At 35.2% G+C, this 25,372-nt stretch overlaps 1 protein-coding gene across 2 annotated transcripts in view; it reads left to right on the plus strand.

Moving 5' to 3' along the window:
* Nucleotides 1-2,771: 2,771 nt before the first annotated feature.
* Nucleotides 2,772-25,372, plus strand: part of LOC142613642 (uncharacterized) — a 35,630-nt gene continuing 13,029 nt past the window's right edge. The window contains exons 1-12 of one of the 2 annotated variants that reach the window (XM_075786080.1): nucleotides 2,772-2,956; nucleotides 4,015-5,083; nucleotides 8,149-8,264; nucleotides 10,273-10,481; nucleotides 13,157-13,276; nucleotides 20,906-21,034; nucleotides 21,145-21,270; nucleotides 21,997-22,052; nucleotides 22,158-22,257; nucleotides 24,125-24,242; nucleotides 24,408-24,617; nucleotides 24,816-25,140. In XM_075786080.1, the coding sequence (XP_075642195.1) occupies nucleotides 4,233-5,083; nucleotides 8,149-8,264; nucleotides 10,273-10,481; nucleotides 13,157-13,276; nucleotides 20,906-21,034; nucleotides 21,145-21,270; nucleotides 21,997-22,052; nucleotides 22,158-22,257; nucleotides 24,125-24,242; nucleotides 24,408-24,617; nucleotides 24,816-25,140 (2,360 nt within the window). In that variant the 5' untranslated portion in view covers nucleotides 2,772-2,956; nucleotides 4,015-4,232. The remainder of the gene's footprint in view (nucleotides 2,957-4,014; nucleotides 5,084-8,148; nucleotides 8,265-10,272; nucleotides 10,482-13,156; nucleotides 13,277-20,905; nucleotides 21,035-21,144; nucleotides 21,271-21,996; nucleotides 22,053-22,157; nucleotides 22,258-24,124; nucleotides 24,243-24,407; nucleotides 24,618-24,815; nucleotides 25,141-25,372) is intronic. The other variant, XM_075786081.1, reaches the window with a different exon arrangement.

The raw sequence follows: 25,372 nt of genomic DNA on the forward strand, positions 1-25,372 counted from the left end.
TAATTAAAATCCAAATTAAAATCTAATTGGATTTAAACTCTACAATATTTGCACCTAATAATTCACTTGACATAAAAATTTAAAAATTATACGAGACATGTGGCGCAAATTTGAACTCAAATTTATAATTTAATTGAATTTTTTCTCAGCTTTGACTTTAAATATAAATATATATATATATATATATATATATATATATATTAATAGTCTTATAAATCACTACGTAGTAAATTAGAGGAAGTTTCCTCCAAACTAATTTGAAAGAATGCATTGTCTTAATTTTAATCGGATGAAATAAAATTTGATTACATTATATTATCTTAAAATTATAGGAATAAAAGTTTTGATCTCAAACTTCAAAGTCATATTTTGTGCATGTTGCATATCTCACTCATTGCTTTAATCTAATAGATTACAAATTTTTTTTTTTGATGTGTAATAGATTACAATTTGAACCAAAACAAAAAACACTATCTCTATTGAAAAGTCAAAAAATAACTGCAATAAACTCTAATTTTATTCAAAATTACAAAATTGGATGGATCACAACAACCCAACCTTCTTTTTTTTTTTTTTTTTTTTTTTTGAGACTACACAACAACCCAACCTGGTTGCACAAGTTACTAAAAAAAAAACCGTTGGATTTTACAGGATCAATTGCACAAGTGACCCAATTAAACGGTCGGACCAACTTAAGCATCGGTTCATCAAATTGTGTCAAGTGAGATGGATCTACTAAACTATAGTTTATAACTTAGAAGTACATACTTTATGCACATGGGTGTGGACTGTGGAAAGCGAAAGTGGGACCCAAACTAAAAATTAAATGGGAATAAAAACAGTTGGGATCCGGTTCGTTGTCAACATAAAGATCTCTATCGTCATGCGTATTACGCTTTTACCCTCGTTCCATTGGGAATTTCATTTTCATTTTCTTTTTCCAGCCCTCCCAGTGCTCTCCTACCAATTAATTCCAACTTATGACCACTCCCCACCCGGTAGAATACAATTAGTCTTTGAATTGATTTTATATCCAAAATTAAAGAAAAAAAAAGTTTGAAGTAATTTTAAACAATCACTTATATTTTACAAAGAGATGGCCTTTATTTATTTTTTTTTGAGTTTACATTCCCACTCCTCTCACTCTTAAACATTTAACCAACCTCAAGTACCAATCTATCTATACTATTTGAACTTTTAGATACAAATTATTAACTTTTAATCAAAAAAATAGAAGAGCTTATTCAGATGCTAGTACTATCTATAGAGGATTCCTTTATTTGGATTGGACTTTTATATAATTCAAAAATACCCATAAAACTTACGTTTAATTTTAAATGGAAAAAACTTGAAAACAACCAAGTAAAAATATATTTTCAATTCTATTTAAAATGCATACAAAATAGGACACTTTTATACTAATCCATATTTTCAAAACAAAACTTATCCAAAAAAAAAGCAAAAAGAAAATTATGACAAAAAAAAGCCTCATGGCACGAATAAAACGCATGTGATGAGGCTAATTTAATTATAGTTTCAAAAACTGAATCAGGTAAAGAGTTAAAAATGAGGCTAATTTTTTATTTTTGATTTGACGGGGATCAGTCCAATAGCCAATTAGTGTGCCAAGAAATTTATTGAGCATTCAGGAAAAACTTTATTAGCTAGGTTTTAGGAAGTTTAAAATTCTACCCAATTATATTTCAAGAATTTAAAAATAAATTTTATTTAACGTGTGTATCGCACGTACACAATATAAGTCTAATTTAAAATTTTATAAAATGTCTTGCCCTCAAATAAGAGACTTAAGTTCGAATTCGACCTACATAAAAAAAAACAAAAAAAAAACTTTGGTGTCTTGATTTAATTGTAAAGAACAATCATAATGAGCTGATGGCATAGGTTCAAATCCTATCACATTTATAAATAAAAAAAATGGATGTTAGTTGATATTCACCTTAAAAACATCATATTTTAAAGGTATAAGGATAATTACACATAATAATCAAAATAAACTCATCTAAATACACTGAAATTTTTTCATTCAATCCTTCTTTTTATTGAGTCAAAATTTTCATTCATCATAACGAAGGAAGAGATCTCAATTAATATACCAAGTACCAGCAACTTATTGAGATAAGATTTTATTCATTAAATCTTCAAGTTCCCTTTAAGGAACTTCAATAAAATGTGCATATACCAACAACTTTTTTGGATAAGATTTATCCCTTTAAATCATTCAATTCTTTCAAATTTTCCTTTAATATAAATTTAAGATTAAAGAAAAATGTTATGTTTATAATATTTTTATACTAAATCTTAAGCAGCATGTTGTTAATAATAGATAAAAAAGTAATTTTAATAATAAATTGTAAAAATATTGTAAATATAACAATTTTTAAAGTTAAAATATATTGTATTTAAATTTCAAGAAGTTGCTGGCTAAAAAAGGATGGAATTAAAGGATTGAATTAGGATAATTTCCTTTCTAAAAAAAAGAAAGAATTAGGGCAATTTCAAATCATAAAATCCACAACAAGAATGGCAATCCCGAAATATGAGGAGAAGGAGAGAGTGAATGTTTAGATAGAGAGAATTCTAAAATGATACTACTATAAAAACACACGCGTCAATCTCTATCAGAGTCCAGCTGTGCAAAACCAAAAAAACGTAGCTTCTTTCACACACACTACTTCAGTGCCTCTTCCTCGTTCCTTACAGTATATATAGAAGTAATAATTAGCATTTATATACAAAACAACAAAAAAGCACAGACAAAGCAATAAAGAAAAGCAAACAGTCAATTCTCAATTTCAATCAGAAAAAAGAAAAAGAGACAAAGCAGAGGCCATTTCTGCAATTTTCTGACTCGAATGAGAGAGAGAGAGAGGAAAAAGCGAAGCTTCCTTCTGATTCAATCTGTGGAATTTTCCTGTGCTTTCTCGCTGGTTAAATGGTAAACTTCGCTCGCTGTCTTAGTCTGAGTGAAAATTTAATTTTTGTGTGGTGGAAAGCTTTGTTTGTCTGCAATTGCGACTGATTTTGACGTTTTTGATTTTCGGTGTTTGCGGTTTTTTGATTCTCCTTGGTTGAACTGGCAAATCACTACCTGTATTGTCTTTCTTGCTCTAATTATTTTTGTTTATTTTGTGATGATGACGATGAGTCTATAAAAATGAAATTCAATGCTAATCTACTAAATGTTAATGTATTTTTCGTTTTTTTTTTTTTGAGGGGTTGTATGTGAGAGTTTATTATATTCGTGTGATAATGGCTGAAATATATTGATGCATATTGAATTGTGGTTGATTCTTGCAAATGATGACTGAAAAGCAAAGAAAATGCTTAACGTAACCCTCATTTTTACTGTGATGGGGAAATTACATCAGGGAATCACACTTTAAGAAATTCTGCTATGCAAATTGTTTGTCTAATGCTGGGAAGGAATGAAAACCCATTGCATTTGTGTGTGTAACTTACTAATTAAAAAAAAAAAATGTAAACTATTAGAAAAACATAATTTGGATTCATTGTAGCTTCTAAACTTCCCTATAAAGTTTCATAATAGTACCAAAAAGTTATGAGTTGTTAACTTGCATTTGTTTCTACAAGGAAAGAAGCCTCCTTTCTTACATGTAAAAACTGGTTAGTGCTTTTCATATTTTGAAAGAAGAAGGCCCTTCTTTGATGCAATTCTTAGGAAATCTTTCACGTTTTTGTAAAGCACAGTCTCTATTTACCCAATATTTGGCTTGTAAATAATTTATTTATTATAGTATATTTTAGCTTCAATACCATACAAATTACACAAGTGATCACTAATTTCTATGTCGAAAATACTGTATCCTCAATTTATTCCCAAACATTTATAGTTCAGTCATGATCTCATACTTTGTGCTGGTCTCAAGTTATTTTCTCCAAACCAGATAGTCGGATTATATGGTTTAATTTACCGCATGATTTTTTAACATTCTCATTTGTAAATTGTTTTCTTATGGATGGTATTAATGCCAGGATTCAGAAGATCTGGGCCGTGGGATTGATCACTTCAACAACAATCCTTGCTTCTGAACATATAGAGGACTATATAAATGAAGAAGATGGTTTGAAGTAACTTGATATCTTACTGAAAAGTATATAACTACAATACCTGTTCAGACTGGGTTGGAAACCAAGATTTATGGGAAGTTTTATGAGCATATGACAGAAATTCTATTTTTTACATGTCTTGAATGGTGATGCATCCTTTGCTAATGCACAGTTACCTTTGTTGGTGCATTCTGTTGGGGTATCTTTATGTGTCTGCCCTTTCTCTTGGTTCAGTACATTTTAGAGGTAGGGGAACTGGGTCAGAAGGCTGGTTGCGTGATTTTGGTTCAGCTTTAAGTTATGGTTCTAAAAGTAGCACCACTAAACATCTCAAAAGATCAATCTTTTCATCCGCATATAATGATTCAGTATCTTGTGAGGACCTAGAAGGAGTTGGGTCATTTAATACCACCTGCTTGCTAAACTCAAACTTATATTTGAATTCTGATCTTTACATTTATGGTACGGGAAACCTAGAGATTCTCCCGCATGTTTCAATTAGGTGTCCTGTTGAAGGCTGTATTATAGTTTTTAACTTGTCTGGCAATGTTAATGTGGGTCAATATGCAACTATTCGTGCTGGTTCTATAGTATTTTCTGCTGCCAATTTGACCCTAGAGCAAAATTCCTCTATAAATACAACATCATTGGGTGGGTCACCGCCGCCTCAAACTAGTGGTACACCTGTTGGCAATGATGGTGCTGGTGGAGGGCATGGTGGCCGAGGTGCATCCTGCTTGAAAAATAACTTGACGAGTTTTTGGGGTGGTGATGTTTATGCTTGGTCATCTTTGTCTGAGCCCTGGAGTTATGGGAGCAAGGGTGGCGGCATGTCTGCTGAAAACCCATTTGGAGGGAATGGTGGAGGACGTGTCAAGCTTCTTGTGGAAGAAATTCTATATTTAAATGGATATGTAACAGCAGAAGGTGGGGATGGAGGACGAAAAGGTGGAGGAGGATCTGGAGGAAGTATCTTTATACATGCTGTAAAGCTGTGAGTACTTATTTTTTGGTTATATTTTTTCATGCTTGTACCTTTTGGGTTCTGATGCTCACTAATTCAAACCCTTGAACATACCAATCAAATTAAGATTATTGGTTCTCACACAGTTAATATGCATGCCACAGATGCTGCAAATAATATACAAATGTCTGACTATGCAGATAATATACAATTGTCAAATGCAGTGGGGTGCCATCGCCCTCCCAAATTTTTTGAATTTATTATTTATTTCCCACTATAATATAATTATATTTACAAGTAGTTCTCGAGAAAAATACCACTTGACCCCTCAAAATTTTCAAATGTTTGTATTCTGGTTGGTGTAAGCATATTTTCTAGACAATACCCCAACAAATTAAGCATAATCCTGCTAAAATCTGTGTCAAGTGATGAATATATATATATATATATATATATATATATATATATGTATGTATGTATGTATATAGCATAAGTGTAATCATGTCTCACTAACCTTGATTCCTTTATTATAATGTCATTTAGTTTTAGATTGTTTTGATAACATGTTTAAGATTTATAATTGATATAATCACAATCTTGGTCCAATATACTATCAGCAAATTGTTTAAAAAGGTGTTTCATCTATGATGTAGGACAAATTGCTGAATTTGTGTACATGTGGTTTTGGCGAGTTTAGTGTTAGGAGAACTCGTGAATCTATAGAATTTTTTAAGAAAGGGTTATGGGGTTGTGTTTGTAATTAAAAACTGGTTTGATGAGTTAATTGATGGTTATTTGGGAGAAGAAAGTATGTGGTGTGATACGAAGGAAACTGAGAGATTGTCCACTTGGCGTAACCACCATGTGTAAATTGCAATGGTATATGGTGTGGTAATATAAAAGTGGTACATATGAAAGCTTCTCAGAGGTTCAGCCTATCCATAAAATGTAGCAAATCAACAGGTTTTTCTTAGTTTAGATTCTAGATTCCTTAGAGCCGAAACTTCTTGTATTGTTGAGAATGACAAAGTTACTGGTTATAATTCCAACACAGCTAATAACTACCAACTACTAGAGGTAGTGCGTGTGTGTGTGAGTAAAAATACATACCTCAAACCTCCTAAGAACTTAAATCTGACAAGCTATTTATGTTGTGCAAATTTGCATCAAATCTCTATTTTTTCTTCCCACAAATATTCGAAATGCAAGCAAAATTCTCTATATGTATGTGCTTGTATGATGTTAGAGAGATAATATTATATTGTGTCGTACTCTTTTGCTGTATGGGTGGTAGTCTTTTAGAAAAATCTAGAGTATTTAGGTGATGAGGTGTGCCTACTAGGTTGTCAGCATTTGAATATTCTCCATCATATTGTAACCTTCTCTCTCTCTCTCTCTTGTCTCTCTTTGTTTTTCCTCTTGTATTTTCTGGGTTGCTCTATGTTCTTCAGGCATAGAGTAGCCGCTCGTATATATATATATATATATGTCTTACTTATCAAAAAAAAAAAAAAAAAAAAACATATGACTATGTACATAAACATGCAAAAACAGCCCCATCATTAAAATTTCAAAACCTAAAGAGCTTTTGTGGTTCTCAGATATCCTCTCTCTCTCTCTCTCTCACTCTGATGCAGTAGCCTATCAAGGCAATAAAGGGAAGTGGCTTTAGTTCAGTCCAAGAGGGAGACTCTTGAAGAGTTGCAGCCTTTCTATTGTTTCTATCCAACTTAATTCCTTTCTCACACTTGTCGTTTGTTCAGTTTCTTAGTGCATTACTCTCTCTCTCTCTCTCTCTCTCTCTCACACACACACACACACACACACACACACACACACACACACACATATATATCATTCAAAGATCACTCTTTGTTCTTGCTTCAGCGACCTCGATTTTTATCTGATGAGAGGGGGGTGGTAAGGAGTAGTAAAAGAATGGCTGTGACATCAATAGTCCTCTCTTTATTCATTTTTTTAGGGTGGGACTGCAGACCAACAGTTCAGCAAGGGCTTAAAAGATCCTTTATCAAACCATTTCCTTTCTCAAATATTAAGTTAAGCATCACTACCCTGAAACCCAGACTATATGAAGAGCTTTTCTCAGCCCCTACTCCTAAGTCCTAAAAAGTGAAAGCTGTTGGCACCCATTCATCATATCTCACTTCAGAGGCCTGTCAGTCGTCTCTCTCTCTCTCTCTCTCTCTCTCTCTCACACACACACACAGACATGCACGCAAGCATATGTATATATTCACTTGTGTACTAGGTTGTCTTTTTATTAGTAAATTTTATAATTTAAAAAAAAAAAAAACGTTATTTTCGAAAAATTTCCCAAACCTCAAGTTTGGTGTCTCAAAATTTTCAAATTGAGGTGTGGATATGACTTCTGAAGAGCTTAGGCTACCTTTTTCTCCAATGTAACGGGAATAATTTTGAGTGACCAATTCTCCCTGTAGTTGGTGTTTAATTAGCTTTACCAAGCCAGTTGCACAGTTTTGATAATACTCCAGAGTTTCAACCCCAAGTTATATATAGTTTGTCTTCCAAATATGTGAGCAGTTACTAATCTCTTCCTGGAGTGTAGTGTATACCAGCAGCATCCACTATTTGGAACCACAGATATAATTTATAATCTTTATTTGCTTAGGGTAATGCAAAAATAATCAACAGTTATATAGATAATATATCTATTTCTTTGTGTCAAGAGCCTTGTAGCTCAATTGGCACCTCCTAGTGTTTCCAATGGAGACATTTAAGGTTCAAATCCCTCTCCCCCATCTATAGACTTATTAAAAAAAAAAAAAAAAAGTAACACTGGGTGAAGTTGTGGGTTCAAAACCCACTAGATTTGTGTGTAAATTACCCAAGGAAAGAAAAGTAAGATAGGCTTATTCCCCATCTATTGATTATATTTCTTTTTGCCCTAATTTTAATAATTTTATCAATATTGCTGAAGATGAGTGATATAATAATTGTATTACACTTATTTCATTACCATAGGTTTAGTTTGGTTGTAGATGAAGTATGGAGGAATTTGTTCTAATCATATGTATTAGTTTTTTCTTGACTGTAAGCATTGTGTGACTGTATAGGAAGGGATATGGTACGATAAGTGCAGCAGGTGGGAGGGGATGGGGTGGAGGTGGTGGCGGAAGAATATCTCTGGATTGTTACAGCATACAAGAAGATGTAAAAGTTACTGTGCATGGTTCGTACTGCTCACAAATCTGTATCTGGTAGTAGAAGCAACGATTAGTCAACTGCTATATATTTCATTCTTATGTAAGAGTCTCAACTTGTTTTGTTGATCTGAAAAATCTGAAAAATTACATGCCAAAAATTGTTATTAATAGAGTTAATTGGTTCACTGGAAATTTATGGAAAAAAAATTCTTTTTGGCTGCATAATTTTACTTAATAGTTACTAAGAGTGGTGGGATTAATAGTCTCTGCCACAATGTGGCACCATGGAGTCTGTCCAACATGTGATTTTGTTAAGCTGAAGTGGTATCAACTATATATGATATTAAGGAGTGAGATGCATCGATTTGAATTGAGTTTTCAATGTTGGTGTTCTAGTCTTAGTGGCAATAAAAAGCTAATATGATCTTTTTCTGGATTTCATTTTGTGGAACTTTAGATTTTAACCTTTGATAATGATAATACTAGTCAAGAGGCATCAACCCCATTACTGATGCTTGAACTTGTCCCAACTGTCACATTTCTGGAAAATAGGCTCTTAAGTTTAAAATTATGAGTTTGCTGAATTTTTCTTGTTTTAAATAATAATGTATGTTTTAACCTGGAGTTTTCTGTAAATAATATCAACCCTCCTTTTCCCTATTATGTTTTCAGCTTGGACTAACTGATCTAGTGGTACTTTCTGTAGTGAGAGTTTATCCATGTCCATGGATGTGCACGTGCACATATGGACAAATTAACATTCACATGTGCATGCATGCATTCACATGCACACACATACACTCAAACTTAATTGTGTGGAATAAAGAAACAAAAACTTCATTGCAGAATGAGTATAACAATAGAAGGTGGGAGGAGAATCCCTGCAAGAATCACAAAAAAGGTAAGGAAATTGACTTTGAATCTACAAATTAAAATTGCCACCTAGTTTGGTGGCAAAGATTTTTTTATTTGCTGTACGAGAAGGGGACAATATGGTGGAAACAAAATCACCATACGTTTGAAGATGAGGAAATTACAGGGGCTCAATTTTTAGCTATGTTTAGTGGTTCTTTTTGATTGGTCTCGAGCTTGGGGATTCATTGATATCATTATTGTCTCTTAGTACATAATTTTGTTCTTTTGTATTCTTTAGACTCCTCTGTGTTCATGTAGTAGTCTCTTTGGAATAAAATACGTCTTACTTGTCTATATATATATATATTACATGAGTGTTTTGTTTTAAAAAACATAGTATTTAACTATGTGGCTTAGAAATGATTTTTTTTTTTTTCAATCACTCTCCATATTGTAGACACTTCAAATAGAAATGTTTGGTTGCAGCTTGTCTCTGCTAAAACCCTTGAAGTGTTGAAGAATACCTAGGAGCAAAAGCTTGAAAGCTGGAAGAAGAGCTAAAGTTTTAGAAAAAGAAATATAGCAAATAAGGGTCTGAAATCACTGAGGTGTGAGATAAGTACAGATAGAACTTATCAAAAAAAAGAAAAAAAGTACAGGTAGAGTAATTACATTGGCAAGAAAGATATTCACATTATCTTTATGTCTCCATTGAGATTTTTTGATACTGTTACGGACAATATTCTAAAAAACAGCCAACAACTATTAACTCTTGATGACAATAGACTTTTGGATAAGTCTTTGATTACCTATCAAAAAAAAAACCATTCACTTTTGGATACATACTGTTGACAACCACAGTTTGGTCTAGAAATCAAAATCAGTAATATTGATGACTTCGCTGATGCCAATATATGTTCCTTGTTCATAAGGACTTGAATACACAGATGATCTCTTTAGGTGTATATGGGACAATGCCAAGGCCTGAGGTTGACACTATATCAAAGTTCTGTTGATTGTGTGCTAAACTGTATATGTGCTGATGACTAGCATATCCATTTCCTACCTTTAGTATTTACTTAGATTCATAAACGGCTTGCTCAAGTTTGCTTTAAATATAGGACAAAAGAAATGAAAAAACGGCTGCTTTCCTCAATGCTCTTTTTTTCCTTGGTACAGGTGGTTGGAGTATGGGCTGTCCTAGGAATGCAGGAGCAGCTGGCACATACTTCAATGCAGATTTACTGAGTTTAAGAGTGGGCAATGACAATGTCACAACAGAAACTGAAACTCCTTTGCTTGATTTTCCTACTACAATTATATGGTCACATGTTTTTGTGGAGAATAATGCAAAAGTTTTAGTTCCTTTGCTTTGGACCAGAGTTCAGGTTACAAGATCTGCTTCCTTTGAAAAATTTACATATTCATGATTCTTAATATGTTCTTGTTCTCTATACATTCCATGAAGGATGAGTGTTGTTTGGATGCTCATGTTCCATCCATATGTTATCTTTATTATTTTTCTTTTTCCCTCATAACATGTGTGCACACGCCTCATTTATGGTTGCAAAATGCACAATATGGAAAATAGTGCAATTAATTGTGTAGTTCTTTGTGGAATATCTCTCTATGCTTGGGCAACATTATCATCATCACATGCTTTCCTGTTTATTCTTTGTACAAGTTTATCCAGAGCACTGAACCATCTGAACTGGTAACTTGCTCCCCCCCAGTTCAGATATTTTGCTTAATCTCTCCTTTAACATTTTGCAGTCAATGACATACATTCTCCTTGTCATTTGTCATTAACATATGATAAGTTGATCTCTCACTAAGTTTTTGTTGACAAACCTTTTTGGACCTGCCATGTAGACCAATAAAGGATGTTCATGCACAGTAGTTGTTGGGATATGGTTTATTAGCATAAGATCAACGTATCAGTAGTTATGTTGCTGACTCTGTAGGTGGAAGATCCAAGATATGATTGTTGGAGGGTTGTGGTACTTTACGAGTTCTGCAACCATTCACCTGTGCCATTATAGAACATTGGTGAATTCACACCTCAAGAAGCTTCAAAGTCTGCTTGAGATGTAAGCAAGAAAAAAAAAACTGCATGAGGACCTATGTGACTGTGTCATAATTAACATATTATAAAGTCTTTATATGGGCTACTGTCATCAACTGGTAAAAGGACTGGGTGTTTTGTGGGAGCAATGCTGGATGAAGCAGAAGTGGGAGTGTTGATTTTACTCGTTCATCTGTCACAAGTAGGGGCTGAGTTGACTCAACCAAGTTTCTTCTAAGTTCTTGAGCTCAGCTAATTGGAAATAATTAGAAGCTTGAGCTTGACTTAAGTCTGAAGATTGAAGCTTACCCTCAGCTCGATGAATACTCAAGGAGTTTGCTGTATGCTCACAAGCTTAAATTGTTTTGTTGACCTTAGCTTGGTCACTTAAGGTTTGCATGTGTCATATGAGACATTGACCATTTGACGGGTTAAGTCCCCAACTCCAAGAAATAAATGACAAATTCAAATAGTTGGGTTGCTTTCAATAGAGTGCAATCCCCCTCCTTTTCATATCTTATTGGTATGAGACCCTGAACATCATTGTAGGTTTATTATTACATTAAAATGACACCTATAAACTGCTTATGGCCAATTTCTGATGCCCAGACCCACATCAGGCCTAAGTGATAGATTTAGGTATGGCTTATGAAACAAGCTGGCTCATGAGCTTGATGAGGTGACATAGGAAAAAAATGGTCCTACATATTTCATTTTATATACTTTAAATAAGATATGACTAATCAATGTATGGATGACCTTAATTTTACTGAACTTTATGACTATTGTCTGTTATGTCCGTGTGTTGGAATGAGAATGGATAGTGGGACCATTTATTTCTAGCAGTCAATTTAGATTCCTTGAAGAATATAGAGTGTGCTACTGCCATTATCTATACTAAGTTCAATGTTGGTAATCTGGTTGGAATAGAATTTGCAGGATATTTAGGGTGGCATGTAGACCTTTGGAACGTCATGTATATGGTCCAATGAATGAAGTAATACGTCTCTAAGGGATTCTAAGGCTTGGCCTTTTTTATGGGATGGAATTAGATATTGGGGTGCCATGATAATTCATCTTCTTCTGATAGGTGAACTCCTGTAGATTGCTATTTTGTTTGAAACTCTTATGAGGTTTGTACAAATCACATTGGAGAGTTGGATATGGTTACCCTATGTTTAATGTGGGTTATATGGAGGGAGAGGAATACTTATTCATTTCACGATGTGAAGCATTGGTTATAGAGATGAAATATTTGTTTATAAGATTGTTGTTTCATTGGTCTATTATCCTTGGGGATACTGATTTGAGTTCTATTGTAAATTTCATAGATTCCCTCTCTTTTTTATTGCAACTTTTTCCATATTTGTAATTCCTTATGAGTGTTGTGTACATGAGCACTTGACATTTCTCCTGATTTCAATACAATATTATTTCTTATCCAAAAAAAAAACATTGGAGAGGTTTTATTGGAAAATCATTCTAAGGCTGAACTCCCAGTACTTTTATGCGGCCTCATGGAGCTTTAAAAGATGGAGGTTGGTTGAGACAAGGTCGGAGGAGACTTTTAGTTGAATGAAAAATCAAGTGTAATTTTAGGAGTCTATGTGATTAATTTAAGAGAGGGTATCTTGAAATTCTTCCAAATTTCATTGGATTTTTTTTTACAGTTTGCTCTCTTTTAGGTAAAATAACATTGGGGAACTTGAAACTAAATTTCTTTCTGGGTCCTTTTTCTTTCACTGTTAAAGTATAGTGATACTTATTCTGCCCTTGAATTGGCTAAGGCAAGAGTTTCGCATTCATATCAAGTTAGATTTTTATTTTTTTTATTTTTATTTTTGTATATTTTGCAGTCTAGTTCCCTCTTTTGTTAGATTTTTTTCATTCATTGTTTATATAATTTAAATTCTATAGAAGTCTCTTTGATCTTATCTGTTTAATTCAATTGCTTTCCTTGAAGCTTAATTTATCATCTCTAAATCTTTGCTTGTGAAGGTGAGGGGCCAAATTAGTCTCTATCGTGGAGGGACCATTGTATTTGGACTGTCTAAGTATCCAGTCTCTGAATTTGAGCTTGTTGCCGAGGAACTTTTGATGAGCGATTCCATCATAAAGGTATGTTACTTTTTTTGTTTGTTTTTGTTTTTGTTTTGGTGGTTTTGTAATTCTTGTAGATGACCCCCATAGTTAAAATGAGACACTTCAACTTGAGTTTTTGCTTGCTGAGCTTCGCCCACCTCCCCCTCCCCCCCAAACCAAAACCCACAAACCCCCCCTTTTTTTTTTGATAAGTAATAAGTTTATTGCTGTAAAAAAAGGGGAACAACCTAGTACACAGGGAGTGTACAAGAGGTCAAACAATCAAGAATAAAAATTACAAGAATCTAAGAAATCAAGAAAAGATAAAAATAATTAGTTCCGCAAAGCAGCCAACCAATCCATTAAAGTTCTAAAGAAAAATAGCTTCAAGTCTGATATGGATCTCTCCTTATCTTCAAAGCACCAACTATTTCTCTCCCTCCAAAGGCACCACAATAAGAAATGGGGAACCATCAACCATATATACCCATTTCGATGACGGCCAAATCTGTCTTACCAACATGCTAGAAGCCCCACTATAGATTGCGGTATAACCCAGCTCACTCCAAACAGACCGAACACCATAGCCTAGAGATCCATTGCAATCGGTCAATGAAGAAAAAGATGATCAACCAATTCACCATTACCCTTGCACATGTGACACCAATCCAATATCCAAACCTTCTTTTTTCGTAAATTGTCAATTGTTAAGCATGTCCCTAAAGTAACGGTCCAAATAAGGAAAGCTGCTCGAGAAGGAATCTTCTGTTTCCAAATACTTTTCCAAGAAAAAGAATAGTCATTATAGCCCACTAAGAGATTATAATAATCCTCAACCATGAAGCCCTTCTCTCTATTAGATTTCCAGCACATCTTATCCTTACCAAACCCTCTCACCGAAGCACCATATATGGTATCCATGAAACCAGCCAGCGCCTCTAATTCCCGAGTATGCACACCCCTAGAGAAACTGACATCCCAAAACAGGGTTCCATTATCAAACTTCATAATCTCAGCCAAACTAACCTCTTGATTTCGGCAAAATCTATACAACTCAGGATAGCTGACTGCAAGAGATGTTTCACCACACTAACGGTCTCGCCAAAATTTCACCCTAGACCCATTCCCAATATCATATAGAATGTGGCGAGAGAAAGAAGGCCATCCTCGACTAATAGTTTTCCACAAGCCAACATCATATGGGCCATTAATAGGCCTAGTACACCAGCCACCACATGCACAGCCATATTTCACTGCTATCACTTGCCTCCAAAGGGCAGCCCTCTCCATCCTAAATCTTCATAGCCACTTCCCAAGCAAAGCTTCATTAAAAAGTCTTACCTTCCTTATCCCCAAACCACCCGAAGCAATGGGACTGCAAACAGTAGCCAATTTAACCAAATGGAATTTTGGTTAATCACCAATGCCACCCCATAAGAAATTCCTTTGAAGTTTCTCAATTTTCTTAGTCACAACAGTAGGAATAGGAAATAAAGATAGAAAATACGTGGGTAAATTAGATAGAGTGCTATTAATTAAAGTGACTCTACCTCCCTTGCATAAGTACAAATGTTTCCACCCTGCTAATCGCTCTATCTTTTCCAGAATTGGATTCCATATTGTCTTATCCTTGAATTTAGCTCCCAAAGGAAGACCCAAATATTTCATTGGAAGAGTACCTTGTTTACAACCAAGGACATTCAACAATAAGTCAAAATTATGCACCATACCAACAGGAACCAACTCTGACTTGCCTAAATTTATCTTTAGGCTAGAAGCCGCCTTAAACCAAATGAGGATCATATGGAGAAACAAAACCTGATCCAGATCAGCATCACAAAAAATTAACATGTCATCTGCAAAGAGAAGATGAGACACTGCCAAAGATCTTCCCTCTAAACGACCCACACCAAAGCCTGACATGTGACCATCATGGACAACTTTATCCAACATCCTCCCAAGGGCTTCCATAACCAAGACAAACAGTAAAGGGGACAATGGTTCACCTTGTCTGAACCCCCTCGAACTCTTAAAAACCCATAAGGAGAGCCATTTATCAGAATAGGGAAGTGAACTGTAGATATACAAAAGAAAATCCACTGCTTCCATTTTGCAGAGAACCCACCCCGTTCTGGTAACTACATAAGAAATCCCCAGTTTACATGATCAAAAGCCTACTTAACATCTAATTTGCAAAGTAGCCTGGCAAACCAGTTTTCATTCTATTGTCGAGGCATTCATTAGCAATAAGCATAGGGTCAAGAATCTGTTTGTTACTCACAAAAGCATTCTACGATGATGAAATTATATCTTCCATAACTGTGCGAAGTCTGGTGGCTAAGACCTTAGCAATGATTATAAAACTCCCCAACAAGACTAATAGGTCGAAAATCCTTGACTTCAATTGCTGCATTTTTTTTAGGGAAGAGAGTGATGAAAGTTGCATTCAAACTTTTCTCAAACTGACCTTTAGCAAAAAAGTGATGAAACATAGCCATAAGATCAGGTTTGAGAATTCCCCAACAAGCTTGGAAGAAAGCCATTGGGAACCCATTTGGTCCAGGCGATTTATCACCATTAAAATTCTGTATGACATCACAAATTTCTGCCTCCTCAAAGGGTCTATCTAGCCAATTTGCATTATCACCAGATATCCTTGGAAATACCAAGACTTCTGGGAATTGTCTTGGGGTTTAATTGTCTTGTTGCATCTTTAGAATATTATTACTCAACAAATTATTTATATCTTTTGATAAGTGAATTTAAATTAATAAAAAACATAAAAGAGGGGCACAATCCTAATATATGAGGGCTATACTAGAGAACTATTAATTTTTTCTATGATCATTGTCTTACAATCTATTCCACTTGGGACATAAAATATTTTGGGTACTAGTTTTGAGAATTTCAAATAATGGTAATCTATTTTGTAAGCACTTTTTTTTTTTGGAAAAGCATTGTTTTCAAAATTTTTTATTAGGTATTATCCTATGTGTTTTTGGAGGTTCTCTTTAGATTGAAAGGAAACATTTTGACCATCTCATTTTTCTTCATTTGCCACCCCAAGAAGTGCAAAATAATTGTCCATATGTTGCTCAAAGTTCAAAGCTATTTATTTGAGTACTTGGAGCCTACTTGTTAAAAATTTGTTTTCTAATACTTGATAGCACGTATTTTTTTTCTCTTGTAAAGTGGGAACCTACAAAATGTATTAAAATGTATATATGAGATGCTTTTGAGTTGAGTTGAGCTGAGTTTTTTGCAAGAGCATATATTTGTTTACTTTTGTTAGATTCGTCTTCGTATTGAAAATCGGGTTCCCTAAATAATAAGCCTTATCATTAGAAAAGCCATGCATGGGTATCTTGGGAAAAACATAAGGCTATACCCAGTGCACTGGGCTCTCAGATGAATGGGGTATAGGAGACGTGGTTGGCGGGCTGCCTTACCCCCAATTTTGGAGAGGCATATTTTCTAATTTGAACTCACAGCACATTTCTTTAGGTTGAGGGCACTTGCCATCAAACCAAAGTCCAATGAGTTCAAGACTACTACTATTCCTCTAGCTCAGCCTTGAGGTCTTGTACATTGGGGATGTTTTGATAAAAAAACATTTGACAGGGCTTTCCCTTTCTGGATTAAAAGCATTGTAGTGTTGGTGTGAATTATAGGGAAAAAAAAATATTGGTCAGTCAGCGGCTGCAAATGTTGGAAGGCAGCCTGATTTGATACTGCAAAGCACCTCTGGCTGTTAGTGAAGGAATAAGATTTGTTATTGGCTATATAGATTTTGCTTTGAAAGAGTTGCTTGGATTCTTATCATAAGCTTGCATGGCGAAAAAAGAAAAAGACATAATGATTTTATTGTCACATGATCTTGGGCAACATTTTGTCAAAAGCATGGGTGAGACTAAGTGGCCCCCCACCCATGCGCCCACTACTTTCTCTGCACCTAGTCCCTCCTCAGTCCCCCACATCTGCCCCAGCCACATGCCTCACAACTTCCGCCCCAGCCCCATAACACAACTGCCTACTGAGTACTCACCTTATTCTTCGATATCCTCTGCCAACACCAGTATGGCCCTTCCGCCCACATAGACACCAATTGTTTTGCTTGTAACTACCAAAATGCATATACCCTAAGCCCGCCATCTTTTGTCCCAGGGTCAAATGCTAAACCACAACCACAACCAAAACCAAAGACCATCCCAACCCACCAACCAGTCCAACACCAACACCAAACACCACCCCAACCAGTAGCACAACCATTAGGAGTCGCCAACACTAACATCAATAGCAACCCATTTCCAGTTGGGGTTGGGTGTTAATTGCAATTGATAGAAAAACTGTTGACAGTCAATTTGTCGAAGCAGAAGTAACCCCTTCAATATTTGCGAAAGAAGAGTAGAATAGTTGGGGAGTTATTGGTGGGGCTAGTGGGACTGAAATGGATTGTAGGCCAATTACGTGCAACAAAATCCTATAAGTTGAATGAGTTATTCTTTAGGCAGTATTGGGCCAGTTTTAGGGCTATCCAAATTAATTTTGTATGCGAATCTTCGTGGGTATTACCTAGAGTTGATCGAATTCCACAGTGGTGGCCATCAAGGAACTGTTTGAGTGGAAGGAAAGGATGATTGAAGGTGGGAAACATTGTTTGAGGAAAATCGCTACTAGTTTATGGGAGTGGAGTGATGTGATATCCCTAGGGTTCAACCTTTCTAAAGGAGGAGGAGGAGGGGGGGGGGGGACCAGATGAATTGAGAATGGGATGCGATCAGAAAGAATCACAGGAATCACGGGATGCGAGTTCTTGCCAATAATGACAAAAAGGCTAAGGGGGGCTTCATGAATAATGATACAATTTGTGGCTACCAAGTAGACGGAGAATTTAAGTCCCCTTTCTTGCCAAGTTTGTGGACAAGCAAAAGTCTATGGTCAACATAAGAGCGGAGTTGAAAATCGAAGTGGAACTGCTGGCTCTATTGGAAAATATTTTATGGAGGCAGAAATGTATTGCTGCATGGCTAAAGGAAGGTGATAGCAACACTAAATTTTCGCATAGGCTGTTTGAGTCATCAATGAACTATCATGTTAGTTGTCTGAGGGTGGATTGTACAGTCTATATCGAGGAATCGGTGATCCATGAACAGATTGTTAGTTTTTGCATGTGATATTATGGCATTGTTTTAAAGAAATTTATGATTCTTATTGGTTTGAGAAATCTCTACATGCCTCGTTTATTGCTTTAATCCCAAGAAAGAGTAGGGCTTTAAAAATTATGATTTTTAGACCCATCAGGTTGTAGGTATGATTTGTAAGTTGGCTATTGAAAAGGCCTATTATCATGTTAGTTGAGGAACTTTGCTTAATTTCCTCGGGAGGATGGGGTTTGGTACAAGATGGAGAGATTGGATTCATATGTGCATTATGAAATTTCGGTTCTCAGTCTTAGGGTGTGTTTGGTTGGGGTGAAAATAGGGAGGATAGAAAATAGAGAGAGGAAAATAAGATGGAAAATGCCATTTTCCACTGTTTGGTTGAGAGGGGGAGGGGGAGAGAAAAGTGATGGGGCCCACAAGTTTTCTCTTCTCTCCCTTCAAAATACAATCTCTCCAAATTGGAGAGAAAATTGAAGTAAAAAGTGAGAAATTTTTTTTGACAAAACTTCCCCCACTTTTCTGGTTCTTTTGTTTTTAAACGTGGGAAAAATATTTTAACGTTTCTGACTTTTTTTTTTTCTCTTTTGACTTTTTCACTGTAACGTTGGTTTTTTTTTGTTGCTTTTTTTCTTTTTTCTTTCTTTTGTTTTGTCAGGTGGTGGGTTCTTCTTTTCTTTCTTTTCTTCTCTTAATTTTTATTTTAATTATTTTTTAAAGAAAATACTTTTGGATGATTTCTTATGCTATTTTTTGAAATGTCTACTTTCATCTATACACAATTTTTTTTTTTAAGTATAATGTATTACTTTCTCTTTTATTTAAGAGGGACATGATAATAAATTTATACAAACCTTATTTTCAACCAAACTAAAATTTTTTCCATCCCTCTACTTTTCCACCCTCTTAACCAAACACAACCGAGGAAAACTAAAAACTTTTCTATCCTCCCACTTTTCCATCCTCCCTCTATTTTCTATCCTCTCACTTTTCCATCCTCCCAACCAAACGAACCCTTAGTCATTTGCTCTCCTATGGGTCTTTTTGATAGTTCAAGAGGCCTAGGACATGGTGACCCCCTCTTGTCTCTGCCTTTTATCTAAATAATGGAGGTTGTGAGTAGGATGTTGCGTAGGATGAAGGCGTGGTTTACATTTCTAGCTTCAATGTTGGTGTTGCTTCTGATAGAGGTCTCCAAATTTCACATTTTGTTGTTTGCTAATGATATGATACTATTCTATGATGTGAGGGAACAACTTTATTTTATAATGGTATTGAACTGTTTTGAGGCTGTAGGTTTGAAAGTTAATTTGAAAGAGTGAGGCAGTTTCAGAAGGAGATGTTGGGGGACTGGAGGAGTTGGCTGATTTTCTTTGTTGCAAAATTGGGAGTTTGCCAATGAATTATTTGGGTATGCCTTTGGGCTTGTCCCTCAAGGCTATTGCATTGTGGAATTCTGTTGTAGAGAAGATGTAGAATAGATTAATGGGTTGGATGAAGCTATATTTGTCAGAAGGGGGAAGATTACTGTTAATTAACAGTACATTGTCGAGTCTTCCAACCACTGAAAATAGTTCAAACATCAATTTATTACATGTATATTTTGAATTTCATATCAATATAATTGATTACTCCAATCCTTTGATTTACTCCAGACAATAAACAAAAATAACCTTTGTGGAAAATGTCATACATTCCAACAAAACATGCTAACCTTTCAGGGTTTAATATCTCCATGTATATATTGTCTAACCCTTGTCTATGGTGGTGCACAGGAAAAGGTATGCAAAGCTTAATTTATTGTGCATATTAATATAACTTGTCATGTATAGTTTTGTATTTTTCTTTTTCTCTCAATCACATGTTGTATGTTTATACTCTTGGAATTTGGAGCTGAATGTCCAAGCATGTTAGAATTGTGTGGTTAAATGATTAAATTTATCACATCCCAATAGCTTAAGCTTTTGGGACAATCGTTAATTTAACATGGTATCAGAGCAGGAGGTCCTGAGTTTGATCATTGTTTTCTTCACTTTACCTCCCATTTAAAATTTCACGTGTTGGGCCTTACCTATTAAAAGGTAAAACGTAGTTTTGGTCCACACGTGAGGAGGAGTGTCAGAATTATATGGTTAAATAATTAAATTTATCATATCCCAATAGCTTAAACTTTTGGGACAATTGGTAATTTAACACATGTATTTGTCATAATTTTTCATATGATTATCGGGATATAACTACCTGCTTGTGGTAATGTCACTTGCAAATAAAATTGCTACGATTATTTGTAAAATCAAGGGGAAAGAACTTGCAAATCATTCGCTTATTTTCATTCTAAATCCTTCTTTTTGTCCTTTTAAAGACCACCTTTCATTTATTTTAATTTTTTGAGAAAACACCCTTATGTTTGTCACAGTGCAGTTTTTACTAGTGATTTCTAGCTCTTTGAAGGTATATGTCATAGTTCCTATAGATGATCTAAAGTATTCTCGTTTTATAAATGAAGGTTTTTGGTGCATTTAGAGTTGCCGTCAAAATGTTACTTATGTGGAACTCCAAAATTCTAATTGATGGCGGTGGAAATACCATTGTTACTGCTTCTGTCCTTGAAGTCAGGAATCTGGTTGTTCTAAGGGTAAGATGATTTTAAATCCATTAATATAATTGATTGTGTTTTGTCTATTAACACAATCTTTTTCATGGGTTCATTGAAAATTGAGGACATATTATCATTATCGTTTACAGGAATACTCTGTTATTAGTTCAAATGCGAACTTGGGTGTATATGGTCAGGGACTGCTAAAATTGACTGGTCATGGTGATGCAATCAAAGCGCAGCGACTTTCCCTATCTCTTTTTTATAACATAACTGTAAGTCATTAACATAAACATTTCTGGCATTTATTTAATTATGAGGTTTACATTTTTTTTTCACCTAATAAAAGGTTTTCTTATAATTGTTTAAGGTCCTGGTTTCTGTTATAGACACCAACACAAAGTAGATGTGCAAAATAAATATGGCTTTGCTATGAGCCTGCTACAAGTGATAGGAAAAGCTTAATAGATATACTATAGAATATAACACAATTCAGAATTTATGTCACTCTTCTTCCACCCCCCCCCCCCCCTCCCCACTCACACGCACTCACAAAAAAGGTATATAGATCCCCCTCCACTAAAAAAAAGGGGGGGGGGGGTTTAAAGATAGCGTTTCCTGTTAGGAAGACAAATATCAAATATGCGAGTGAAATACAGTTTCTCTGTTCACCTGTTAGTGCTAAAAGAAAATGCTGTTCAGATCATGGAACTACTTCTTACCCTATCCTTTTATTTATTTATGTTTATATTGGAGAACATAACTAGCTGAAAGATACCCTCCTCCACCTCAAAAAAATGAACCCCGCATCTTCTTCCCATTTAATGCCAAATTTTCTAGACCTTCCTTACAGCTTTCTAATTCTGTTCGTGGGTTTGTACTAGTTCAACTCATGTATGGAAATTTTGTGTATTAGTCTCTATATTTCATGCCCGTTTAATTGATTAGTTTTTTGGGTTCCCTTTAGTTGAAGCTTTCTTAAAATTCCTTGCTCATGACAGGTTGGCCCTGGTTCTTTACTTCAGGCTCCATTGGATGATAGTGCTGGTAGAAGCATGTGAGTATGAAGTTGTGATTCATTTTTAAAGGACTTCTGATTTTGTTTCTTTGATTTTGTACCGGACGATCTTCCAAATCTTTAAATTTGAATACCTTTTTGTAGGGTTACAAAGTCCCTTTGTGAGAGTCAGACATGCCCTGTGGATTTGATAACTCCACCAGATGACTGCCATGTCAATTATACACTCTCCTTTTCACTTCAAGTAAGAATCATATTTTTATCACTTTTAACCTTCCCAGCATCAATCATATAGTGTTATAAGGAAATCAATGCATTGGAAAACTCATGTCCAAGTGGCTCCATTATGGAATTCTGATATTGTTTGCCAGCCATCATTGTCATGTGCCTTGCAAATAAGAGCTTCAATTTGACCATTGTACTCTTTTAGCATTGTTTTGATGTTTTAAATTGTAAACAGGTATCACATGATGAAGTTCTGTTTACCTATCTAATCTAATAAACAAAGAAATAAAATTTATTAAAAGAAAGGGAATTTCCTAATGTACTGGAATATACAAGAGAAACCCAAAAAAATCAAAGGTAATTGAGATGTAAAATTAAGTAACTAGAAATTCTAAAAGCTGAGAGTGCGGATAAGAGTAGATTAGCCTCAACAGTCAAACAACAACCTTAATACATCATTTACAATTTAATCTGTAAGATGTTTATTGTCTTGGGGGAAGTGAGTCTAGGGCACAATTATTTACCCAAACACACATATTTTTTATATATCTGGGTGATTACAATGATATTACTCTTTTGCCTCTAACTTAATATAAACTTATAACACTCCCGCTCAAGATGGGATGTATATATTATACAGTCCCAGCTTGTTACATAACACATCCAAACAAATCTTACACAAAGCTTTGGTAAACTTATCAATTATCGAGCTCCTATAGCAATCATTCCACTTTCCATTGTCTGAACCAAAGTAGCAGTTGAATTTGATTCAACAAAATTAGACTGCATGGACACTAACGGTACTTTTCCTCAGGGATGGATACTATTGATGTTTCAGTGTAATTTGATGTGAAGTATTTTTTTTTCCTCTTGAAGGCTGACCTGATGAGCTGAGTGATTTACAATGCTGATCCCAACAAAAATCCAATAGAAATCTACAATATTACTTTCTCCATGACAATAAGTGCATTTGTGAGGATCACATCCTCTATCATGACTCGTCCTTGTTCTCGACCTTGACAACCATGACCTCCATAAGCCATATCTAGAGAATCTACCACCCTCCCATACCAACAGAAAAAGTGTATTTCTCAGTGGATAGTAAAATAGAATTAGACTCAAATAAGGAGATTTGTCTAAGTCAACTAAATACTTTGCCTAAAAATGGAAGTTCCTTACTGTGCAAAATATGTGTCTCCACTGGGTCAAAGTTGGAGGTAAACCAGAGAGAAAACAAGCTACACGCATACAGTCTCTTAGCTTTTTATTATCAGTAGAGATACATTGGTAGAGGTTCAAGTTCTTTATGTATACCTCTAAAGTCTAAACTTTGCATAATAATCCTCTAAAGAGAGATCATTAAGAGTAATGGGGAAGTAGTTTTGATGAAGATCATAAATATGTTGGAGGTTATTAACACTAGAATACAACTCTTACCCAAGTTTTGCAGTGGGCCAAAAGGCTAAACTACAGCTCTTCATGCTATTCCACAAACCACTCCTAATCTGTGCACCATTCTCTCTCCAATCAGCATACTTAGGATCTTTAGTAGGAGGTGTTGGTATTGTATGTGCAAGGAGAATTGGGAGACATTTAATCATCTCCTAATTTTGTGCATCGTGTGCCCTCCATTGAGCTCTTCATACCCAAAGTTTGGATATCTTTATTCAAGTTAGGATCCATGTTTTTGGCCCATTGCCCATATTTGGATTGCTATTGGTCTTTATTCTCTTCTCAAAGACTTTTTTATGTTCTGATTGCTTCTTGTATCTTGAAAGCTATTGCCTGGAAAATGTTTTTAATGACAAGTTACCATAAGAAGACCAATTTGTATTATTGCATGTATCATTATGTAACAGTCAATGGTATCTTCTGACTTTTGACAGATCTGTCGTGTTGAGGACCTTCTTGTGAATGGACTTATCAGAGGAAGTATTATTCACATCCACAGGGCACGGACTGTCATTATTGATACTGGTGGTGTGATGACTGCTTCAGAATTAGGTAAAAGAGTGTATTGCTAGAATAAAGTTGTTTAGATTGTTGACTCCTTGTTTTGTCTGTTCCGTTGTTGCAAGGTCATAATGCATTCATACTAACAACTTGTCAATTTCTTGGAAAAAAGATTCTGTACATATTTTTCTTTAATAGACAGAGGTCCTTTTCCAGGTTGCAGTGGAGGTATTGGAAAGGGAAACTATTCAAATGGAGCTGGCAGTGGTGCTGGGCATGGGGGCAGAGGGGGCTTTGGGTATTTCAATGGGAGGGTGAGCACTGGAGGTAACAAATATGGTGATGCTGATCTCCCCTGTGAATTGGGAAGTGGAACTGAAGGCCCTGATCAGTTGTATGGACATGTGGTTGGAGGAGGAATGATTGGTAATGTTTCTAAATTAACCCCAGTTGTCCACCAAAACGTTCACCTGTCTTTTGATTAAGTAAATGAGAGGTGTTATGTTTAAAATTACTCCACTTTTTACATGAATAAAATGTAAGTTAAATGTTATGCCTAGATCTTGTATCTTTTAATGCCACCACCTTTATCATGTTTAAGAGTTCATTTTTCATGTTTGCTAGTGATGGGATCCATCCAGTGGCCGCTTGTAAGGCTTGATATTTATGGATCTTTGAGGGCTGATGGTGAAAGCTTTCGTAGAATGGCAGGAAATGGAAACGGTTCTTTGATTGGTGGACTTGGTGGAGGTTCTGGTGGGACAGTCCTCCTTTTCCTTCAAGAGCTCAGGCTTTCAGAGAACTCGTCTTTATCTGTTGTTGGGGGCAACGGTGGCCTTCTAGGCGGTGGTGGGGGTGGGGGTGGGAGAGTTCATTTTCACTGGTGTAAGATCGATGTTGGGGATGAATATACTCCAGTTGCAAGTATAAATGGCTCCATAAATAGTCGGTATGCCTATTATTATGATAAATGACTTACATATTGGTAGATAAATTTAAGGTTAGTGCATGTACTTGTGCTAACAGATCTGCAGATTTTTTAATTTCCTTGTCAACTGAAATATGAAATGAGCATCAGGGGATGAAACTGTTTCAATATATTATTCCATGATATTATATTACTTGACAACACAACAGTATGCATGTTATTTAGTATGAGATTCCATGGGTCTTTCGACTCA

This window comes from Castanea sativa, chromosome 10, assembly GCF_040712315.1.
Source record: "Castanea sativa cultivar Marrone di Chiusa Pesio chromosome 10, ASM4071231v1".
Taxonomy (NCBI): Eukaryota; Viridiplantae; Streptophyta; class Magnoliopsida; order Fagales; family Fagaceae; genus Castanea; species Castanea sativa.